This window comes from Palaemon carinicauda, chromosome 31, assembly GCF_036898095.1.
Source record: "Palaemon carinicauda isolate YSFRI2023 chromosome 31, ASM3689809v2, whole genome shotgun sequence".
In the NCBI taxonomy this organism is placed as follows: Eukaryota; Metazoa; Arthropoda; class Malacostraca; order Decapoda; family Palaemonidae; genus Palaemon; species Palaemon carinicauda.
In genome coordinates, this window is record NC_090755.1 from 26,725,455 (window position 1) to 26,741,367 (window position 15,913).

At 50.7% G+C, this 15,913-nt stretch overlaps 1 protein-coding gene across 1 annotated transcript in view; it reads left to right on the plus strand.

Moving 5' to 3' along the window:
- Trap1 (TNF receptor associated protein 1) overlaps positions 1-15,913 on the plus strand; it is a 160,091-nt gene that overhangs the window by 77,641 nt on the left and 66,537 nt on the right. The window contains exon 7 of the mRNA XM_068355072.1: positions 15,804-15,913. This exon is cut by the window's right edge and continues 4 nt beyond it. Coding sequence (XP_068211173.1) covers positions 15,804-15,913 — 110 coding nt within the window. The remainder of the gene's footprint in view (positions 1-15,803) is intronic.

The window sequence follows — 15,913 nt, forward strand, 5'->3', positions numbered from 1 at the left end:
TTAAACAGATTATGGAAACAGAAATGAGGTTGAATATTTACAAGCTATTGCGCATAACTTATTAAACTAGCTTTACTAATATTTGTTTGTTCCGACACGAATACTTTACCTCGAATTACCTCTTTGGAGGGTCCTTGACCTCTCTCTCAAATTCGACCAAGATTTCCCGCGCTACCCCCCTATCTCGCTCCCGATAGTTACTACCCCCGCCGCCAGGATAATTCCTTCGGCCCGGATTAGAGCAGGTCACTGCTTTTCCCGGGTCAGGACCTCATTAAGTTCTTGGTCGTGAGATCCGAAGCATCTCACTCTCTCGTTTTAAATCTTTCGATCAGCGCGTTGTGTTCCCACGTGTTCCCAGTTTACGGACTTGTGTTTTTTCTGCGATAGTGCGTTTTCGCAAAAGTGTCCTCAGTCCGTTTCCCTTGTGTTATCCAGACTTTTCTGTAACTCGTGTGCGAACGATGGAGAACGTGCGTCGTTGTCCTGGTCCTAGAGCAGGAAAGTCGTGTGGGGCTTTCCTCTCTAAACCAGAGGTGGACCCGCATTCTCTTTGTTCCACGTGTAGGGGTAAAGTTTGTTCCTCCTCGGACACATGTCCCGAGTGCGTGAATTGGGACGGAATTCAGTGGGTACGTTTTGGTACTAAGAAAAAGAAGTCATCTAAGCGTTCCCCAAAGAAAGTGAATAGCGTGACTTCCTTACAGTCGGTCAGTGATCGGTCCGACGAAGCCTCGGCCTCTCCGTCTCCTTCGCAGAGGAGTGGCCAGCAAGCCCCCAGTGTAATTGTGACCCATAGTGTCCTCCCAAGTGAACCCAGTGTGACGGAGGAACCAAGGGCTGGCCCCTCGGGAGTAAGCGGAAGGGCCGCGAGTGTTTCGGGCGGATCGGGCCACGTGGCAGGGGAGCACGTTTCCTCGGATGACCCGGTATGGGACAGTGTGGCGGTCTCGGTCTCCCCCCCGCCCTCGTGGGCCGGTGCGTCGGGTTTCCCCCCGCCAGAAGAGAACCACTCGAGAATTCGTCGACCGAGTAGCGACTCCTTCGGTTGGAAATTACCGAAGACTCCAGGGAGGTCTCCGCTGAGGATGGATGTATCCCTGGGTCCATGGCCTTCTAGTAGGGGCGGAGTGGTCTCAGTACCCTCGGTATCCACGGCAGTTCCCGAGGACTTTCTCCAGCGCCCGGTCTCGGACGATCGGCGGCGAAGGGCCTCCCCTGCGCATCACTCTAGCAGTCGTCACGGGAAGAACGTGGCGCCCTCGGACTCTTCGGAAGAAGGCTCATCCTCCGAGGGAGAACGCAGGGAAAGGCGGCATCGTAAGAGAGCGCGGACCGATAGCGATCGTTCTCGCTCTAGGTCGAGGTCGCGGCACGGTAGGAGGCGCCCACGCTCTCACTCCCGTAGGTACAAGAGGGAAGTCTCTCCCGGCGGCGGCGAATGGTTTTACGTGCCCCCAGGAGACTCCAAGAAGCACCGATCGCCAGACTCTCGGTCCAGTGATCGAGCCTCCAAGTTGTCACTGCCTACATACAACTTGGAACCGCTCGACCGGCCACGCAAGAAGGACCTCTCGATCAGGCACAAGTCCTCGAGGCCTTCGGTTCACCCCACCCGTCGGGAGGAAGCGCGCTTCCGAGAGGACAGCCCGACCGAACCAGCCCAACCGGGTCGGACGTCGAGCGGGAAGGACCGGTTGCCGGGTTCGGGTCTTCCCACCGGGACCGTGTCCTCCGCGTCCAGAGCCTTGGCCCAGTCGAAAGGCCTCCCTGGGTCGGTGGCACCCGCCACACGGCGAGACCCGACCGGGTACGGTGCGCCCTACGGTTGCGGGAGGGCCTCCCTGGGACCTGGTAGGGAGAGGCCAGTCTACCTCCCAAGCACGGATCCCCCCAACCAAGCCGATACCTCGATCGACGGAGGCGAGGCTTCCCCGTCGGAGGACTCCGCATACAGGAAGGTGGTAGCCCGCATCAGGAGGACTCATGGGATTCCTGAACCCGAGGTGCCGAAGGTCAATACCTGGAGGTCGAGCCTCTTGAGGTACACACATCGGGACGTCCTGCCGAAGTCTTCTCTGGCCCTGCCCCTCGCCCCAGACCTAGTACTCGGCCAGGAGTACATAGATAACTTGGTGGCCAGCACTGCGGAGGCCCCCAGGTCCCAGAGTTCCTCCAAACTCCTCCAGGGTCTGAAACTACAGGCCAAAACTTATATTCCAGCAGGACGTCGCCCGGGTCCCTGTAGAGTGGACTCAGCCGTAGATGTCCTAGGGCAAGGCGGCTCGGACGAAAGGGCCGGCTCAGCCCCTGTGTCCTTCTCGGCTTCTGAAGCAGGCATGATGGAGGAGATGTCGAGGGACATGATCAATGTCACTTCATGGCTGGACTGGTGGGCCTCCACGTTACTGGATGTACAGGCCTCCACAGACCCCGACGACCCGGAACAACAGAGTCTCCTGTCGGACATTATCACTTCCGGGGGGAAAGCGCTAAAATTTATGGCATACCAGGCTCTCTCCCTGACGGCCAACTGGGTCCTCCGGAAGAGGGACACAGTGCTTTCCAGGGTAGCAAGGAAGATCCCAGACAGACAGGCACGAGCCATTCGCACCCTACCCCTAGGAGGAGAGTCCCTGTTTCCTTTGAAGGAATTGGAAGAACTGATGGAGAAGGTGTCCAAGAGGAGAGAAGTCAACGTCCCTAAGCACTCATCCTCCAGGAGACCTCCGTATAAGAGGTCAGCCTCGGATAGGACCGTGACCCCTCAAGCGGGTCCCAGCTCTTCAAGGAGGGACGCCCACTCCTCTTCCTGGTCATCATCTCCTCAGCCCTCCCGCAGGGGAACTACAGCTTCTACCAACTCCTTCAGGTCGGGTTACTCCGCCTCGAAGAGGGGCAGATCAGGCCGCTCCTCTAGGAGAAGGTAGAGGGAGAGGCCCCCTACTCCCGCCCAAGCCTCGGGTTGGGGGATGCCTCAGACCCCATTGGCAAGCATGGAAAACGTATGGGGCGGATGCTTGGACGGTGTCCGTCCTGAAAGAAGGCTACAGGATCCCCTTCATAGCGGACTCACCCCCTCTGATCCCAGCCACCCAAACAGAATGGTTAGCTCCCAGGGACCCGTTGAAAAGGGCTTCCCTACAAAAAGAAGTTTCCTCCATGTTGGAAAAGGGAGCCATGGAAGAAGTCCTTCTCCCAGGGCCAGGCTTCTACAGCCGCCTGTTCCTGGTGGAGAAAGCAACGGGGGGGTGGAGACCGGTGATAGACCTGTCGGCCCTCAACAAGTTCGTCAAGAAGACGGACTTCAAGATGGACACCCCAAAATCCGTCCTGATGTCCTTGAGGGAGAAAGATTTTATGATGACGGTCGACCTCAAGGATGCGTACTACCAAATTCCAGTCCACCCGTCGAGTCGGAAGTTCCTCCGGGTAAAATGGGGCTCCCAGATCCTGCAGTTCCGGACCCTCTGCTTCGGACTGTCGACGGCCCCTCAAGTGTTCACGAGGGTCTTCGCGACAGTCTCAGTATGGGCTCACGAACGAGGTATCCGCCTCATCAGGTACCTGGACGACTGGTTGCTCCTTTCCAGTTCAAAGGCCCTCTTGGAAGAACAAGGAAGGGACCTCCTCCGGTTCTGCAGGAGTCTGGGAGTCATCATCAACCTGGAAAAATCAAACCTAACGCCGTCCAACAAAATGGGGTACTTGGGGATGACGTTGGACACCGTGCAGGGGAAGGCCTTCCCCTCGGAGGACAGGATACAGAACCTCGTCAAGATCATTCAGCCGTTCCTGTCGGGGCTTCCCAGGAAAGCGAAAGACTGGCAGAGGCTGATAGGCCACCTGGTCTCATTAGAGAAGCTAGTTCCCCAAGGGAAGTTACGACTCAGACCCGTACAATGGAACCTCAAGGCTCTATGGTCCCAGACAGGCTCTCAGAAAATATCGATCCCAGTCCTTCCGCACACGGAAACAGCCTTGAAATGGTGGAGGTGCCGGTCGAACTCCCTCAAGGGGATGCCCCTCGGGTCCTGTCCTCCCGAGTTTCTCCTGTTCACGGACGCCTCCAGCCTAGGGTGGGGAGCCCACCTGAGGGAAGAAACAGCAAGCGGGACCTGGTCAGAGACCGAAAAGCATCACCACATCAACGTCCTAGAGCTAAAAGCAGTACAAAAAGCATGTCTGCACTTTGCAAGTCGGTTGAAGGGAAACACCGTGGCCCTAATGTGCGACAACGCCACGGTGGTAGCCTACATCAAAAAGCAAGGGGGCATGAAGTCGAAGGAACTGTGCGACCTCACTGTAGACATCTTGCACTGGGCGGACGAACACCAGGTAACACTGCTTGCAAGGTTCATCCCCGGGAAAAAGAACGTGCTAGCCGACGGCCTCAGCAGGGTAGGTCAGATAGTAGGGACGGAATGGTCCCTACAACCAGCGGTAGCCAGACTCATCCTTCAACGATGGGGCTCCCCGGTGATAGACCTATTTGCAACAAAGCTCAACGCCAAGTTACCGGTTTATTGCTCCCCGGTACCAGACGAAGGAGCAGCCCTAGAAGACGCCTTCCAGCACAGGTGGGACAACCTGGACGTTTATGCCTTTCCCCCCTTCTCGCTGCTAAGACAAGTGCTCAACAGAGTAAGAACCGCCCAAAACCTAAAGATGACTTTGGTAGCGCCCTGGTGGCCGGAGAGAGAGTGGTTCGCGGATCTGAAAGACCTGGCAAGCCATCCGCCATGGCCTCTGCCCCCCAGGTCAGATCTACTAAGTCAACCGCACTTCCTCAGGTTCCACGACAACCCTCTCTCTCTTCGCCTTCACGCCTGGAGACTATCCAGCGACTCCTGAGGAAGGAGGGGTTCTCCTCCCCCACAGCTAAGAGGATGTCCCTATATCTAAGAAAATCCTCTACCGTAGTCTACCAGGCGAAGTGGGCCGCCTTTACGAAATGGTGCGCGACAAAACAAATAAGACCTCTCGAAGCCTCGGTCCCTGACATAGCTGATTTTCTAGTGTATCTTAGGGATAAAATAGGAATGTCAATCCCAGCTATTAAAGGAGTGCGAGCAGCCTTAGGCCAAGTCTTTCTCCTGAAAGGCATCGACCTAGGGACATCAAGACATATAGGGATGCTGATTAGGAGTTTCGAACAATCCTGTCCTCCCCAAGCCAGGAGAGTGCCTAGATGGGACCTAGCCAAGGTCCTGAAAATGTTGTCTCTTCCTCCCTTTGAACCGCTCAGAGATATCGGGGACAAAGATCTCACCCTCAAGACAGTCTTCTTGCTAGCCTTAGCTTCGGCTAAGAGGGTAGGTGAGATCCACGGTCTCTCCTACGACGTGGCACACTCCAATGGGTGGAAGGAGATATCTTTCAAGTTCGTACCCTCCTTTGTAGCTAAAACTCAGAACCCAGCAGTCTGGGACCCGAGGTTCGAAGGTTTCTCTGTTCCGGCCATTCCCAAGACAGGTAATACGGACGACCTGAAGTTATGCCCGGTCAGGACGATCAGGAAGTACCTGGAAAGGACGGCCCATCTCCGTCCAGGTGCCAAGAACCTCTTCGTCTCTTCAGGCGTTAATAAGAAGCAAGTGTCCAAGAACACTATTTCCTTCTGGCTGAGACAAGTCATCACTAGGGCTTATGAAGAAGACAAGGTGGCGGTACCAGGCACTCCCCGTCCCCATGACATCAGGGGCCTGAGCACGTCCTTGGCCTTTGAGAGAAATATGGCAGTGGGCCAGATCCTGCAGGCCGGCACTTGGTCACACCAGTCGACCTTCACGGCCCACTACCTCAAAGACTACTCAAGAAAGTCTTTGGATGGATTCTCCATTGGGACAGTCATCGCCGCCCTCCAAGCTGTGTAGTGGCAGGCTGGAAGACGTCCCCAACAAGTGAATAGACTCATCCCTACTTCTTCAGGAGAAGTCAGTAGAGAACATGTCAAGAGGTAAGAATTAAATTATAAGCGTAAGTTTTCCACGGCTACCCCCTAACCGCTCTCTGTACCCCCGCATTACGTAGCCCTCCGGGCACCATGTGCCTAACCAAGTGGCAGAATGGCTCTCCCGCCTCCTAAAGTGTAAGTCTCCAAAGAGGTAATTCGAGGTAAAGTATTCGTGTCGGAACAAATGAAAAATTTTAAGTAATTTTTATTTTTCCTAACATACTTACCGAAGAATTACCTCTGAAGTAATGGCCCTCCCTTCCGTCCCCGAGTGCCATTCTTCCATTGCCAAGTCGGGCTTTACGGAGAACTTAATGAGGTCCTGACCCGGGAAAAGCAGTGACCTGCTCTAATCCGGGCCGAAGGAATTATCCTGGCGGCGGGGGTAGTAACTATCGGGAGCGAGATAGGGGGGGTAGCGCGGGAAATCTTGGTCGAATTTGAGAGAGAGGTCAAGGACCCTCCAAAGAGGTAATTCTTCGGTAAGTATGTTAGGAAAAATAAAAATTACTTAAAATTTTTCATATTTTGAACTTTTTTTTGGACTATTTTAACTTTTTCCACGGCGCTGAAACGTCTGGCGCTGAAATGGCTGTTGCTGAACTGGCGTCGCTGAATTGGCGGCGCTGAAATGTCCCTACCCCAGCTGTGGAAATACTCAGAAGGACAGAAGACAACTTGGTAGCCCTGTCAGCCTGTTTCATCCCAGGCAAAAGGAACGTGCTGGCAGATAATCCGAGTTGGAGGATCTGATAGTAGGCCTCGAATGGTCTTTGAAACAACAGGTAACCAACAAAGTTTCGACTTTGTGGGTTCGCCGAGAATCTACTTTTTCGCAACGTTTCTAAACCGGAAACTTCCGGTGTACTGGTCTCCAGTTCCAGACTCCCAGGCTGTCTGGCAAGACGCTTTCCAACATTGATGCGATGGAATAGACGTCCACGCGTTCCCCACTTCAGCCTAGTAAAGAGGCTTGTAAACAAGGTCAGGGGATCACAAGATATCTCAATGACCCTGGTAGTTCTGTTGTGCTACCAGGGTCATTGAGATATCTTGCGATTCGCTGACCTTGCAGAATGGTTTCCAGACCACCTGCATCTGCTCACAGATGCACCGAGAGAGCTCCCTCCACTTCCTGATCTACTCAGACAACCACATGTGAAGATCCTCCACCAAGCAATCCCATCACTTCATCCAAACACGTAGAGGTACCAGCAACTCCTTGCAAAGAAAGGCTTTTTGAGTCTGGTTGCAAAGAAAATGGCAAGATACTTTCGGGAGTTGTTTGCTGCCGTATATCCATCTTTTGTGGTTGGTGTTGTGGACAGGGACAGGGTATCACTCCTCGTAGTGCCACTATCCCAACAAAAGTGGCATTTTTGTTGTACCTCAGGGAGGAAAAATTTAGTTTTAAATATTTAACTTAGCTGGTGAATATATAGCTGCAACTCTGTTGCTCGACAGACAAACTCTACGGAAAAAACTCGCCAGCGATCGCTACACAGGTTGCGGGTGTGCCCAACAGCGCCATCTGTCGACCAGATACCCAGCTCTTATGTAAACAAAGACTCAATTTTCTCTCTGTCGACGTGTCGACAAGACGTACTTTACTCGCTGATGCTAAACTGGAGTTTTTCACATCTAATTGGTGAAGTACTATATTCTGGTTTTGAGCTTTCGCTGTGCAGGGTTTTTCTTCAAACAAATCCTTGAACTCTTTTTTTGTATCGGATTCTTTGTTGATGACTTAGATCGTTTTTTGGAATTTTCCCTTGACCAATTCAAAATGGCTGACCCTTCACAAGTTCCCAAATTTAGGAAATGCAATGCTAGGGACTGTTCTAGGCGTCTTCCGAAGGCTTCTATCGACCCTCACACTGTTTGTTCCAATTGTCGGGGTAAAACCTGTCAATTGGAAGATCGGTGTGAGGAGTGCGTGGGCCTTTCGGAATTCGATTTTATCGAATTTCAAAAGTACACACGTAGGCTAGAGAGAGATAGAGTTAGGAGAAGTTCTTCTCGGTCTATTGATGTATCCTCTCCTCATGCCCCACAACCTATTCCTTCCCCTGTAGTGGTTGTTCCTAACCCCCCTCCTAGCACTCAGGAACCATCGATGGCTGACATGATGCGTGCCATCCAGGCTCTGGGTGAGAGAGTTGAGTCCCTTGCTAGTGACCGCAATCAGCTCATGGCGGATGTTAAGGAGCTTAAGTGCCAAAGTGCAGTGGGAAGTGCTAAAGTGCCAAGTGATAGTGTTGTGGACAGTGTTGCGCTTGAGGGTTCGTCTGTTCGTGCCTGTCGTCCTCCTAGTCCGGGACCTCTTGCAAGCTCCCAAGTCCAGGGGAGAAGCAATGTCGTACGACGCAGGGGTTCGAGAGGCTTTAATCAGCGAACAGACGTTCCCTCCGTGGTATCGGGCGTATCTCCCCAAGATCGCCCCTACCTACCTAAGACGAGAGAGCCCATTTATACCTCGTCGTCTGAAGGTGTTTCTCGCAAGAAACTTTGGACCAAGGTCTCACGACCGTTAAAACGTAAATCGGTCCCTTCAGGACAAGTCCAACGGCCCGGTTGTAGCCACTGGGTCAGTTCGGACTCGTTGCCGTCATCCGATGACTGCTCACCGCCTAAGAGAGGCAAAGCGGTACCGCTTCAGACACTAACACCGTCTGTCGCCGCACCTGCTCCCGTAGACCCTAAATGGGCTTTACTGCAAGACATGCAGTCCAAGCTTACGTCTCTGATGCAGGACTTTCATGCGGAGAAGGTTGCTGCCGTACCAGCAGCGAGTGCAGTACCTAGCCTACAACCCTCCAAGCGATCGGTTGTGCGTCCTGTGGACGCTGAGGTAACCTTCTCACGTACACCAGTTAAGGGAGTTCCTACACCGATGCGTTCCAGTGTGGGCTGCCAGCCGCATGTTGACGTTAAGCGACGCACGGAGGTTGGTTTTGACGTTCTGGACGTTCAACAACCATCAGAGTTGCCTTGTTTTGACGCGGTGCGTCAACCTCCGCAACCCATTGTGGTTTCCACTGCGCAACCCAGTCAGTCTAGACAGTCTCGGGTAGACGCTGTGCGTCCTCGCGCTACCATGGTTGTTGACAGCTCACAGACTGTGCAGCAGGTCCATGACGTTGCGTCCGGCTCAGTCACGCATGCACCAGTGCGACCGGACTCAGCGAACCAGCCGTTACCCACTCCGTTGCCGTTTCCTCATCAGTTTTCGGATGAGGAACTTTCTGATGATGATGTTGCTGCACATCAAGATGAACAACAATCAGAATTGGACGAGCCTAAGTCTACTCAACCCTCTTTGGACTTTAGAAAAGTTTTGGCTATTTTCAAAGAGCTGTTTCCTGACCAGTTTGTTTCTGTGGCTCCTCGTTCTCCGCCTTCAGAGTTTGTTTTAGGCATGCCTTCTACCGCACCTGCCTTTACTAGACTCGTCCTCGCACGCTCGTCCAAGAGAGCTTTGCGGGTGATAGGAGACTGGTTAGAGTCCAAGAAGAGTTTAGGGAAGACAGCATTTGCTTTTCCCCCTGCTAGACTCTCTTCTAGATCAAGCGTCTGGTATGCCACGGGAGAAGTTCTCGGCTTGGGAGTTCCTGCCTCTGCCCAGGGCGACTTCTCAAGTCTTGTAGACTCTCCCCGCCGCCTTGCCATGAGACGCTCTAAGATTTGTTGGTCATCATCGGACCTGGACCACTTTTTGAAAGGAATCTTTAGGGCTTTTGAAGTCTTTAACTTCTTAGACTGGTGCCTAGGAGCCCTAAGCAGGAAGATCTCTTCTACAAATAAAGAGACTTCTTTGCTCTTGATGTCCTGCATGGACAAGGCCGTCCGTGATGGGTCCAATGAGCTTGCTGCCTCATTTGTGTCCGGAGTCCTGAAAAAGCGAGAATCTCTCTGCTCATTCCTTTCTGCTGGAGTTACACCGTGCCAGAGATCTGAGCTTCTCTTTGCTCCTCTTTCCAAGTGCCTATTTCCAGAAGTCCTGATAAAGGAAATAGCCGCTTCGTTAGTGCAGAAGGACACTCACGATCTTGTTGCGTCCTCAGCTCGCAAAGCTCCCCCTTTGCCTACCTTGTCAGCTAGACCAAGGATGGACACTCCAGCGTCTCGCTTTATTCCGCCCTTTCGTGGCAGAGCCTCCAGCAGAGGAGGTGCTCGTGCCGAAGGGAAGCGAGGGAAGAGGAAAGGATCCAAGTCCTCTAAGGGCAGAGTCTGACTGCCCGCAACTTCAGACAGCAGTGGGAACCAGACTCAAGAACTTCTGGCAAGCCTGGGAGAAGAGAGGCGCAGATGCACAATCTGTGAAGTTGCTCAGAGAGGGGTACAAGATCCCTTTTGTACGAAAACCCCCTCTAGCAACGTCTCCCATCGATCTCTCTCCCAGGTACAGAGAGGAAGAAAAGAGACGAGCCCTGAAACTGGAAGTGTCTCTTTTGCTAGAGAAGGGAGCGGTGGTCAAAGTCTCGGACCTTCAATCACCGGGATTCTACAACCGCCTCTTCTTGGTTTCAAAGAAGACAGGAGGGTGGAGGCCGGTGCTAGACGTCAGTGCTCTGAATGTCTTTGTCACAAAGACGAAGTTCTCCATGGAGACCACAAAGTCAGTCTTAGCAGCGGTCAGAAGGGAAGACTGGATGGTCTCCCTAGACCTAAGGGACGCCTACTTCCACGTCCCCATCCACCCAGACTCCCAACCTTTTCTGAGATTCGTTTTCGAAAAGGTGGTCTACCAGTTTCGGGCCCTGTGCTTTGGCCTAAGCACAGCTCCTCTCGTGTTTACGAGGCTGATGAGGAATGTAGCCAAATTCCTCCATTTATCGGACATCCGAGCCTCCCTTTATTTGGACGACTGGCTTCTCAGAGCCTCTTCCAGTCATCGCTGTCTGAAGGATCTCAAGTGGACTCTAGATCTGACCAAGGAATTGGGACTCCTAGTCAATTTGGAAAAGTCGCAACTGGTCCCATCCCAAACTATTGTGTATTTAGGGATGGAGATTCACAGTCTAGCTTTTCGGGCTTTTCCGTCGGCCCCCAGAATAAGTCAAGCCCTGTTATTCATCCAGAACATGCTGAAGAAGGAACGCTGCTCAGTCAGGCTGTGGATGAGTCTGGTAGGGACGCTATCATCCCTGGAACAATTTGTGTCATTAGGAAGACTACACCTCCGTCCGCTTCAATACCATCTAGCTTTTCACTGGAAAAAGGACAAGACGCTAGAAGCGGTCTCGATCCCGATTTCCGAAAAGATGAAGTCTTGTCTGACTTGGTGGAAGGACAATATCAACTTAAGAGAGGGTCTTCCCCTGGCTGTTCAGACTCCCAACCACGTTCTCTTCTCGGACGCATCGGACGTGGGCTGGGGCGCGACATTAGACGGTCGGGAATGCTCAGGACTGTGGAACTCGAGTCAGAGGAACATGCATATCAACTGCAAGGAGCTGTTGGCAGTACATCTGGCCTTGAAAAGCTTCAAGTCTCTCCTTCAAGGCAAAGTGGTGGAAGTGAACTCAGACAACACCACTGGCTTGGCGTACATCTCCAAGCAAGGAGGGACCCACTCACTGACGTTGTACGAGATCGCAAGGGACCTGCTCATCTGGTCAAAAGGTCAAGACATCTCACTAGTAACGAGGTTCATCCAAGGCAACTTGAATGTCATAGCAGATTGTCTCAGTCGGAAAGGGCAAGTAATTCCAACAGAATGGACCCTCCACAAGGATGTATGCAAGAGACTTTGGGCCACTTGGGGCCAACCAACCATAGATCTCTTTGCAACCTCGCTGACCAAGAGGCTTCCAATCTATTGCTCCCCAGTCCCGGACCCAGCAGCAATACATATAGATGCCTTTCTCCTAGATTGGTCACATCTAGATCTCTACGCATTCCCACCGTTCAAGATTGTCAACAAGGTACTGCAGAAGTTCGCCTCTCACGAAGGGACAAGGTTGACGTTAGTTGCTCCCCTCTGGCCCGCGAGAGAATGGTTCACCGAGGTACTTCGATGGCTAGTAGACGTTCCCAGAAGTCTTCCTCTAAGGGTGGACCTTCTACGTCAGCCGCACGTAAAGAAGGTACACCAAAGCCTCCTCGCTCTTCGTCTGACTGCCTTCAGACTATCGAAAGACTCTCGAGAGCTAGAGGCTTTTCGAAGGAGGCAGCCAGTGCGATTGCTAGAGCAAGGAGAGCATCCACCATTAGAGTCTACCAATCGAAGTGGGAAGTCTTCCGAGACTGGTGCAAGTCAGTCTCTGTATCCTCGACCAGTACCTCTGTAGCTCAAATAGCTGACTTTCTCTTATACCTGAGAAAAGGACGATCCCTTTCAGCTCCCACTATCAAGGGCTACAGAAGCATGTTGGCATCGGTCTTCCGGCATAGAGGCTTAGATCTTTCCAACAATAAAGATCTTCAAGACCTCCTTAAGTCTTTTGAGACCACTAAGGAGCGTCGTTTGGTTACACCTGGTTGGAATTTAGACGTGGTACTAAGATTCCTCATGTCAGACAGGTTTGAGCCGCTACAATCAGCCTCCCTGAAAGATCTCACTTTAAAGACACTTTTCCTGGTATGCTTAGCCTCAGCTAAAAGAGTCAGTGAGATTCATGCCTTCAGCAAGAACATCGGATTTTCGTCAGAAAAAGCCACATGTTCGCTACAACTTGGTTTTCTAGCCAAAAATTAACTGCCTTCTCGACCTTGGCCTAAATCGTTCGATATTCCCTGCTTATCGGAGATTGTAGGCAATGAACTAGAAAGAGTCTTATGCCCTGTGAGAGCTCTTAAGTTCTATTTAAAGCGCACTAAACCTTTACGAGGCCAATCTGAAGCTTTATGGTGTTCAGTTAAGAAACCATCTTTGCCTATGTCAAAGAATGCTTTATCCTACTTTATCAGACTGTTAATACGAGAAGCTCATTCACATCTGAGTGAGGAAGACCAAGCTTTGCTTAAGGTGAAGACACACAAAGTTAGAGCTGTTGCAACTTCCGTGGCCTTTAAGCAAAATAGATCTCTGCGAAGTATAATGGACGCAACCTATTGGAGAAGCAAGTCAGTGTTCGCGTCTTTTTATCTAAAGGATGTCCAGTCTCTTTACGAGGACTGCTACACACTGGGACCATTCGTAGCAGCGAGTGCAGTAGTGGGTGAGGGCTCAACCACTACAATTCCCTAATTTCATACCCTTTTAATCTTTCTCTTGAAATGTTTTTAATGTTGTTTTTATGGGTTGTCCGGAAGGCTAAGAAGCCTTTCGCATCCTAGTTGATTTGGCGGGTGGTCAAAGTCATTTCTTGAGAGCGCCTAGATTAGGGGTTTGATGAGGTCCTGTTGTATGGGTTGTAACCCTTGATACTTCAGCTCCTAGGGGTCGATCAGCATCCTAAGAGGATCGCGAGGCTCCGTAAGGAAGACGTACTTAAAAGGCAGAGTAATTGTTCAAGTCGACTTCCTTACCAGGTACCTATTTATTTTGTTTTTGTTATTTTGATAACTTCTAAAATGAAATAAAAAACTCTTAGTTCATAAAATGTAAACATATATTACTGGTCTCTACCCACCATCCTGGGTGTGAATCAGCTATATATTCACCGGCTAAGTTAAATATTTAAAAATGATATTTTAATTATAAAATAAATTTTTGAATATACTTACCCGGTGAATATATAAATTAAATGACCCTCCCTTCCTCCCCAATAGAGACGCAGTGGGACGAGGAGAAAATTGAGTCTTTGTTTACATAAGAGCTGGGTATCTGGTCGACAGATGGCGCTGTTGGGCACACCCGCAACCTGTGTAGCGATCGCTGGCGAGTTTTTTCCGTAGAGTTTGTCTGTCGAGCAACAGAGTTGCAGCTATATATTCACCGGGTAAGTATATTCAAAAATTTATTTTATAATTAAAATATCATTTTGGTTTCAGCGGCGGAAGGCTATCGCTCATCCGTAAGCCTTGTTGTTAGACTGAACAGAGTTAACATTTCCTCCTCGATAGAATTCTCTCTCCTCGTGTAGAATTTTGAGCGCACCTGCAATCAGTCGGAAGTCAGACCACCTCCTTGGTATGTTTGCTGAAAGGAGCGCAGTACAAACTTTTTAGTCAAGCATCGGATCATAACTTTACTCTGGAGACGGTCTTTTTGCTAGCCCTGGACTCTGCCAAGAGTGAGCGAGGTACACGGTTTGTCCTATGACATCGCTCATTCAAGGGATGGGTACAAGTGACGTTCAGTTTTGTCCCTGAAATTGTGGCTAAGACTCAAAATCTGGCTGTAGCAACAAGTGACCCAGATCAAATCAATTATTACTCTGCCCTGTAAGGGTGCTGAGGAAATGCCTCAAAAGAACAGCCAGAGTCCACCCTCAGATCAGCAGGTTATTTATGAGCACAGGAAGAGTCAAAAGGAAGATCAGGATGAACTCTATTTCTACCTGGATTAGACAGGTAATTGAGAGAGCTATACAACCAGTTGCTGTCTCACAGGATTTTTTTTTTTACAGGAGAGGGGGTTCCCAGCCCCCTCGTCCCGTCCCTTTTAGTCGCCTCTTACGACACGCAGGGATAACGTTGGCGCTATTCTAATTGTTTTATGCCCCCGCGGCCACAGGGAGGTTGGGCTGTGGCACCCTAGCAGTACCAGCTGAACTCGGCTGAGTCCCTGGTTAGGCTGGAGGAACGTAGAGAGTAGAGGTCCCCTTTTTTTGTTTTGTTTCTTGTTGTTGTCGGCTACCCCCCAAAAATTGGGGGAAGTGCCTTTGGTATATGTATGTATGTATACAACCAGGCTCATCATCCGATCATTATCCCTGAGCTCACAATGTCAGGGGTGTCGGCACATCCCTGGCGTTCAAAAATAATTATTCTTTTACGCAGGTACTACGAGCGGGCGTGTGAAAACTAAAAACCACGTTCACCGGCCACTACCTGTAAGACATAACCTACAGGAACCTAGATACTTTCACCTTGATAACACTTCCAACTCCCTTTTTAGGACAAGTAGCAGATGCTATAAATCTAGGATGAGTGTGTGAGTGACTGGCCACTTCCTATTTCATTCTCCCCTCTCTTAGGATTCAGCATCCAAGGAAAGAAACTCAGCAAGATGACCTCTGCCAACTGCCTGCGGGTACCATTGTGTAAGCTAATATATGTTCATATATTTATGTCCCCATTTTCCAAGCAAGGTGGAGTCAGGTAATGTGTAGGTCAATGAGGAGTTTAGCTCCAACTCTACAAATTTACGCTTACTGGGTTAAATGTTATTGTCACACTCTACACCTAGCACAGATTGCCTACTGCGTCAACCCTCATAGGGTGACGAGGTGTCATGGTGCCTCTAAACGGCTCATGTGAAGTACAATGACACCCTGGGACAGACACTAGCCAGTTGGTTTTTGGACTTCCACCCACCATGGAGTGAGTCTCCACTGTAAAGACTGTAAGAGTTTGTATATATTGCAGGAACAAATGACAAATTTTGAAATAATTGGTATTTTTCCTTATTATACAAAATTGAAGCTCTTTGCACATACTGGTCCCACCATCACCTGCTCCCCGAAGTCTTGCCGCAATTGCAAAGTGACAATCCACAGCTGTACAGAGCTGGGTTGCTCGTTTACCGCCGCTACCCCCCCTCCGCTAACTAGCGGAGGGTAGTTACCCCTTGCAAAAGCTTTAATAACGGCTAGTTTCAGCTATTGCCGAAATATATCTCCACTGTAAAAAGCTCCAGGTTAGGAAAAATACAAATTATTTCCAAATTTGTAATTTTTCATCCTTTCAACTTTTAGTCATTTATGTGTTTATACTAATTGTTTTCATATTTTTACAGGTTTGTTTGACTTGAATCGAGAGGGACAGAGTAGTGTTGCACTCTATTGTCGCAGGGTACTGATAATGAACAAAGCTGAAAATGTGGTCCCTAAGTGGCTGAGATTCATG